The following is an 8,556-nucleotide window of genomic DNA, read 5'->3' on the forward strand; positions in this document are numbered from 1 at the left end:
ATTTTGAGAAGAAGATTGAAATGCTAATTACAATAATATCCCTGTTTTGCTGATGTATTTTGATTTTAAATTTAGTTGTCATATTTAGTTAATTAACAATTGTGTTTCCCATAATTTTTTTTAATAAACTTTCTCATACAAATTAGGAAAAATATAATCCACATATTATAAAACCCATATTTATGAAAAATTTCCTATAATATATGAATTTGTTAAAATAATTCATGTAAAAGAATGCTATATTTTAATATATTATCTTTTAACCTATATTTTTAAAATGATCTCTCAAAACATTATATCTAACATCCTGATATTATTATTTTTCCAAAAGAAAAATCCTAATATAGTTAGAGTGGATTGAATATGTATATTGCCGTAACAAGGACATAGTCTATTATAAGTTGAACCCATAATACTCAAAAATGAAACATAAGCATACAAATCATTCAACAAAAAAAAAAAATACAAACTCTTCAATTAAAAAACTATTTACGTTTGAAAAATATTGAGTTATATTAGTATAGGTCCCATTCTTTTTGAAAAATATTACTTAAATTTTATTTTGTATTACTTAGGTCCCAAAACTTACTAAATGTGTATTTCATATGTCATTTCTGTTCGAAAATAATTTTCAAAATGCACATGTCATACATATTTAGTAAATTTTGAAACTAAAGTGATACAAAATAAAATTTAAGAACTTAAATGACACTATTAAAAAAAAAACAGGGCCTATGTTGATATAAACCCAAAAATACTAGATGACCGTGAACCTCCAAACAAGGTAGAATAATGAATGGTATGGTAATACATTATTGACACCAAGATAAATTAGTACAGTTACAAATAAATGGTAACAAGCCAAAATGTGTAATATTAATTTGATGATTAAATAAATACACTTTCAGTGCCCAGTCAAATAAAAATTGTATGTGATGAACCAGTTATTAGTCAATTTCTTTTATTTGTTTCGGAAATTAATTCCTAGTTTAGTAAGCTTTCAATATCTTTCCACTCAAAAGAGGAGACAGCAACGCAACTGGAAATGAGCAATTCTATATAAAATTCTGCACATATGATGCACGCCCTTACTCGTGCACCTCATCAAGTAAATACCAAGCTAGCTTCATCATAGGCACAAATTGCTCTCTTGAACCTCTATCTTTTTCTGTTCTGTGATTTTTACTTAAAAGACTCTATTTGCCTCCTCTAAGAGTGGTAACTTACATCATTTGGAACAATATCGCTCTAACCTCCACTCCAGATCTTGGGAAAATCCTCCTCTAATAAATAGGGCGGTTACTGCAACTGTTGGCCATTCTCATCTTTGGTGACATGATTTTTGGTAGCCCTGCGTGAACAGTACTACTGCTTCTTCTTCCCCTTTGGATGGTGAAGCTCAGGCGCCCCACCTTGCTATCTCCAAAGCAGTTGCCCATCATCAACTCCAAATTCATTATTATTAAATGGGATAGCTTAAAAGTTATTGAGACTTTGGAGGGAAAATAGCAACTATATCATGTGTATCTGGGCTGACTAGAAATCTAATAAGTAACTTTCCCATGATTGAACTAAACCCTAGTTATCACATCACATGTCAGATTATTTTCTTTTCTACAAACATAATAAATCATAAAACTTCCCCCAATTCCATCTTCTTTACAACGATTTTTATGTAATAAAAAAAATTATGCAATGCGGATAGTGTCAATATTTTGAAATAGTACAACTTTTACCTGATAATAAAAACACTACTATTTACGATCAAAATCTTCATAGTCATCTTCGTCGGAGGGCGGAGATGGATCGAGACGAGCGGCGTCCTTAGCCCACCGAATCAACTTCTCAACCTCATCATCTTCATCTTCATCCTCCTCTTCATCTTCATCAAAGCTCTCCATGGATGTATTGGGACCACCGCCGCCACTGCCGGAGATCGGGGCCGCGGGCGACTGAGACAAAGAAGCTCTGAGTTTGGCGAATCGGGCGGAGAGGTCGTCCCCTAGAACGGCCTTTAGTTCGGGGTCCGGTTGAGGATCTAGGGTTTGATTCGGCAATTGAGGCGGAGGATCGGCGGTGGCATATGAAGTAGGGCTAGGTTTGGTATGAGTAGATTTAGAGGGTGTGGATTTGAGGGCTCGGAATCGAGTGTCGAGATCGGAATCGATGTAGTTAGGAGAGACACGGGCGAGGTGGGAATTGAGAGAGAGATTGAGAAGCATGTCGTCCTGGACAGCTTTCAAAAGCTCATCAACCTCTGCTTCTGCTTGTGTGGTTGTTTTCTTCCTGTTCATTTTTCTCCCTTCTCTTCCAAACTGAAAATAACTGAATCAACCTAGCTTTCTGATGGCTTATGCTTTTTCTACACCTTGACGAGAAAGAAATTTTGCTACACACTTTTAAACGACCCACACGGTGAATTCAAATTGGCTACTGAATTTATTTATTTATTTTTTTTTAAAAATAAAAATATAGAATTGTCAACTTTATCATTTTTTACATCAAATATATGAGGCTGGTAAATATATATATATATATTTATATTATTTCCTCGTAATTTTTGTATCACCTAGTGTTAGGGGTGCACACGAATATTTGGGTTTCAAGTACATTGGGTTCGGGTTTTGCAGATTTTGGGTGTAGAAAAATGGTATTGAATTCGGTCCAAAAATTTCGGGTTTGTTCGGGTAGGGTTTCAGGTTGGATTTCGAGTTGGGCTGCACCTATTGGGTTTTGGGCCGAAAAGCCTAATTTTCCTAATATACTATTTTTTTTTCAAAAATACCATTTTTTAAACTTTTTTAATTTTTAAAGTTTGTTTTTACAAATTGAGTTTTAATTGATTTTTTTTTTACAAATTGAGTCTTTATAAAATTTTTGAAAACAATATAATGTCAAAAGTCCAAAAATACTTAAAATACAAACAAAGTCCAAATTACAAATTACAAACATAAAAAATGTCAAAGGTCTCAAAATACAACCATAAACAAACATAAAGTCCATAAGATAAAGTACATAACTAGTTAACTACAACCATAATAAAGTCCATAAGTCTACAACCATAAACATAAAGTCCATGAAAATTCAAAATACAAAGAAAGTATTTGTCCTTTCCTTCCTTCCTTTCAAAATTCAAATAAAAAAATTATTAAAGAAAAGAAATCAATGATAATAAATAACAACATACTAAGTAAAGGCATGCACGAATAAATTCTTACAAGCAATTCTTTCATTTCGTAGATTGTTGTGTAGTTGATAAGACTGAAGACTGAAAATTGACAGAGAATGAAGTTGGCCCAACACTTGTAGGATCATTGGTCATTTCTACAAATATTATTAATATAAAAGATAAATATTAGATTATAAAACATTCACACACTTAAAATAAATATTTTATGTTACAAGTTGCAAGTTAGACCATGAAAATCCAAATAAAATGTAATAAACTACCTGACTCAAGATACTCTGATGTTTGAAGCGCTTCTTCTTCATCCATATAGCTCGAACAATGATGGGTTGATGTGATCTGCTCTACTAATTATTGAGACAAATTAATGCTTCGATCATCCTTGGGCTTAGTGAGCTTCTAAAAGGATCTAAAATTCGACCTCCTATAGAAAATGCCACCTTAGAAGCAACTGGTAACCGGTATTGCTAACACATCACGAGCCATGAGTGATAAGATATTGTACTTGCACCCACTACTAGTCCACCATCCCAAAACATTAAAATTCTCACTTCGTCGCTCAGGTTCCTCTTCCAAATATTTATCGACCTCATTTTTTGTCATTTCATCATCATTCTCCAATCTCTATACCACAAACTCATCATGCAAATTACGTGACTTCTTGGCACTAGGTCGACCACTAACAGGCATGACGAATGTGGATGAAGCACTAACAATAGACTGAAACTGTAGCTGATTCATATATGTTAATGGATGAAGACTTACCGCAATGCATCCTGGAACAAAACAGAGTTAGAAATAACACAAAAAATAAGGGTGGTAAAGAAAGGAAACCAGGACGGACGTAGGACTTACCAGAATGGCCTGATGATGGATGGCCTGGGAGACAAAGATTGTGTCCTTGTTAGCCAACATGGAATAACTCTTGAGCTGAAGGGTTGACATGGTGTTCCCCACCTGGGCCAACAAGCCTGCAGCAAGTGGGGTCGTGTCCTGCCCTAGCTTGGGCCGAGAACCCAATCTCAGTTGCCAGCTGATCCATGATCTGCTGGGGGGCGCCGAAGGCCTCTGGACGATCGATGAACTCTACCTTCTGACGTATGACCAAGGCCCGGGCCACCTCATCCCGTTTATCATGCCCTTCGTCCCAAGCCCGGGACACCATCTTCATCCTCTCCTCCCGGAGGATCAAGTCCTCCTCCCCAAGAACGACCGAGTTGATAGGTAGCTCAGGAGCCTCCTGGAGATCCTGCATGACGATGAGGCTTTCACCAAATGAATGCTCTTCATCCAGGGAGAAATCCTTGGTCTTGGCTCTCTTGGCCCACTTCGAGGACTTCGCGACGACTGGATCAATTCTCCTCTTACTCCCTCCACCTCTTTCCGAAGGCTCATGCTTCAGATTAATGACCATGAGAGGAGCAGGTTGGATTGGATGTTGCTCAGTCGGTGCGGCCAGGACCAACACAACAGCTTGAACTCCCTCAGAAGCTCCCAAGTCCGGCTGTGAGTCCCCGAGGATCAACTCGATAATATTCTTCTTGGCCGGACCCTTGGAAGCCTTCTTTGTTGAAGCCTTGGCCGCATCAGCACTGGCCTCAATCATCTCTTTCATCTTGGCCACTGGGTTAGACATGTCTGGGTCATCTGAGATGGAAAGAAAAAGAAAATTGATCAGTAATGTAAAGGAATGGGGGTGACAGACAAAAATAAAGGAAACACTTAAGTCTAAAGTCCTTCGGGACAAACCCTCATCCATGGAATGGGCATGAATCAACTCTCCTAGTGCAAAAGAATGAATTTGGTCCCTTATATCGTCCGAGTCCAAAAAGCGATCGTATTGAAGGGACCAGGACGAGTACATGAGGGTTAGCGTGTCTACAGCAATGGGGCAAGGAAGCCCCACCTTGCTAATAGTCCTGGTGCTATTGCCTATTCCTAACTAAGCCCTCATTATGAGGGGCGTAAGTTAAAACCACAGGCGTTTTGCCTTGCACCGAAACGCTAGCCCCAGGAACCCCAGTGTTGGGCTGCCTCCTCTCGAGAAGGGCATCCAACTCCTCGGTCGCGGCCCTCTCCGCATGGCTTGCCTGCTCTTTTATTTTCTTATCCACGTTCGCCTTGACCGTGGCCTCCACCGCCTCAATGTGAATAAGGGTTAGCTCCTCTCTCAAGGCAGGATCCCTCTCACATTATAGCCCTCAGAATCTAAGGGCATCTATTGACTGGTTGACAGCAATAAGCTTGACCAGCTGAAGGTTCTCCATGATCACGAAGCCCCCCACATCCAGCTCATCGGCACTAAGAGTGACATAATACTTCTTTCGATCCAGGATCGATTTACTGAGCCGAGTTTGAGCGTACGGTCCTGTTCACAGGACTGTAAGTTTCCAATAAACTAAATAAAGGGCTAGATGAAAAATGAAGAAAGGACGACTTACCCACGCGCTGGAAGTCCAACACCACGGTGGAGTTCTTCTCGAGGAGGAACCCGAATGTCATGAACCAATAATGTCTAACATTCGGGAGATGTTTCCATGTGCTGAATGGAGTCGGACTAATGCCATGGGCCTTCAGCCTATAGAGCTCGCCCCGCGTCTTGTCCTTAGCATTAAGTTGTGACTCCATCTTGTAAAAGTACAGCACCTCCGTGGGGGTAGGTGACAGGATCTCCTTCGAAGCGTAGAATATGCGCCATCCTGTAAGAAATTTATACGCTTGGGGTAGAAGCTGGAAAGGCGCGATCCCCACGAACTTGAGGAACTGTGCGAAATAGTCGTGGAGTGGGAGAGTAGCTCACGCACTGATGTGGCCTATGCTCCAGGCCTCGAACATGCCCGCTCCGGTATAAGCTTTCTCTTCTTTCTGGACTAATCTGTTGTAAAAGAGCCTTGGAGTCGACTCCACTCCAAAGGCCTTCTCCAGCTCATTCAGCATCCGGTAGTTCTGGAACTCGTTCTTTTCCTCGTCCATTTCCCACGTGTTGCTAGTGGGAAGTTTGGAAGCAACAAGAAAAGCGAGAACCAAGAAGTTAGCACTGAAACCAAAGAAAACTGGTTAGGTGTGGGGATTCTCCTAAAACAGTTTGGAGAGGTCCCCATCGGGCTCAGATCCGGGACCAATAGAGATCCCAGGAACATAAGTCAGGAACTAATGGTCGAGGGTATTTTCTAATAAACTAATTCACCCCAACAACTTTGAGGTGTCCGAGTTCAGTGGTCCAGGACAATCAAGCCTGCTTCACCAATCAAACTACCTATGGTATGAGGTGTCATCTAGAAACCCTATTGTTCAACTCCACCACTACCACTACTTAGAACAACCTTACACGGTGGCTGCCACCCTAACGACTCTATGGTTACGGAAACAAGACGACAATAAAAATGACCAAAAAGAATAAGAAAGTGACCAGAAAACTTACTATGGGATATTGGAGTTGGGATTCGTTGAGTTTTAGGCAATAACGCCAGCATGATTTCAGTCTTGAACCAGAGAAGATGATGTAGTAGCTTGTCAGAAATCCCATACGGATGGATCGGGAAAGAATCGTTTACTTGTTGAGTGGAAAAAGGCTCCATCAGAAACAAATAAACACGAAGAAATGTTAATCTCCAGAAAATCAAGTCGGCAATTTCGGACATACGAAGCTCTAGCTCTCTACTCTCTAGATTGAGATTGTGAGATGTTTAAAATGTAGAAATGAGCCTGTCGAGGTATATATAGGATAAAAAGTCACTATTCAAATATTTACTTAGCTAGCTAGATAGTAGTAGTAGTAGTAGTAGTAGTGGTGGTGGTGGTGGTGGTGGTGGTGGTGGTCGTAGTAGTAGTAGTAGTAGTAGTAGTGGTGGTGGTGGTGGTGGTGGTGGTGGTAGTGGTAGTAGTGGTGGTGGTAGTGGTAGTAGTGGTAGTGGTAGTGATAGTGGTAGTGGTAGTGGTGGTAGTGGTGGTAGTAGTGGTAGTAGTAGTAGTAGTGGTAGTAGTGGTAGTAGTAGTAGTAGTGGTAGTAGTGGTAGCAACAATTATGGATTTTATAAGTTTAACTTATAGTTTAAGAATATTAATTATAACATAAGGTTTGATTAATATTGCTGGTCATAGATGTATTATTTATTATAACCTAAGGTTTAGATAGAACCATTAAGAGAGTGACACTTGTCATAATCATGTTTATTAAGGAATTAAGTATTTTGATGAATAGTTTTAATAAAAGAAAGATCTAGAAGCTCTAGAACCTTCCAGCAGCTGTTAGGATCGTATTATGACTCAATCAAAGTTGTTTATCCAATTCAAAATATGTTGAAAAAGTGCAAATACGTGTTTGATATATAAAAGTATGTTGATATATCGCAGCTTAGGGGCCGATATATCGCCTACGAAAGATACAGAAAACACGTCGACTTTGCAGGAACGATCGAACAAGCCTTAGGAATACAGGGGGAGGTGATATATCGCCTATGGGGGGCGATATATCAGCTCCATGGATGTATTTTTGAAAGTTGGATTTTTGAATTTTAAAAATACCCTTAACCACTTAGACTTGCCTTTGAATGATTTTGACCAAGTTCTGGGCGTCAGTTGAACGAAAATTCAAATATTTTTCATTTTATAATCATTTATTTTTTTCAAATTGAAAGGGGTTAGTTTCAATCCTTGAACTCTATAAATAGGACCTAGTGCTCAACTATTTTCTTCATTCGTCAAGCATTTGATCATAGCCTCCAAGGTGCTAGTGTTACTAGAGAGAGACACACTTGGGTTTTGGGTTGAAGCTTTATCATTCTAAGCTTTTATAAACGCTTGGTAAGTGAGAAATAGTGTGATTTCGGTATTGAGGTTTAGACCAATCATAAGGTCATTTAAGGTATTCCTATTCCTAAGTTCAATTCTATATGGTTCTTAACTTTTCTTTAGTTTTCTTTTATTCAGATCCTAACTCTTGTTATTGATTTTTGATTAGGTATTTAAGTTCTTGAAACTTAAGGTTCTTCTTGGTAAGTTTCTTCTTGGATGGTTTAGTGTCCTTTTCATCTCTTTTTCTTTAGATTCTCACCATTTTTACTGTTGGTTTATAGGAGTGTTCTAATCCCGTTCTTGTTCCTAAATATCCCGGCTTTTGGTAAGGAAAATAGGATAGATTTTATGTGCTTATATGTTATGATATGTTTAGTTTATGATATGTATATGTATAGAATATGTTTTATAGTCCTTGGGCATATGACTTATAACAAGCATATGACTTGTTTAGATAACAAGCCCCAAGAATATGTTTTATAGTCCTTGGGCATATGATTTGTTTAGATAACAAGCCTCAAGAATATGTTTTATAGTCCGTGGGCATATGATTTGTTTAGATAACAAGCCCCACA

General features: G+C 38.7%; 1 protein-coding gene across 1 annotated transcript; it reads right to left on the reverse strand.

Annotated features, from left to right (window-relative positions):
* Positions 1-851: 851 nt before the first annotated feature.
* LOC133818889 (uncharacterized) lies at positions 852-2,405 on the reverse strand. The gene is made up of 2 exons (XM_062251991.1): positions 1,737-2,405; positions 852-1,416 (listed from the first exon to the last, which is right to left on the reverse strand). The coding sequence occupies exon 1, from the start codon at positions 2,292-2,294 to the stop codon at positions 1,755-1,757; it is 540 nt and encodes a 179-aa protein (XP_062107975.1). The 5' UTR covers positions 2,295-2,405; the 3' UTR covers positions 852-1,416; positions 1,737-1,754.
* Positions 2,406-8,556: the final 6,151 nt, after the last annotated feature.

The sequence above is a fragment of the Humulus lupulus genome, chromosome 2 (assembly GCF_963169125.1).
Source record: "Humulus lupulus chromosome 2, drHumLupu1.1, whole genome shotgun sequence".
Classification (NCBI taxonomy): domain Eukaryota; kingdom Viridiplantae; phylum Streptophyta; class Magnoliopsida; order Rosales; family Cannabaceae; genus Humulus; species Humulus lupulus.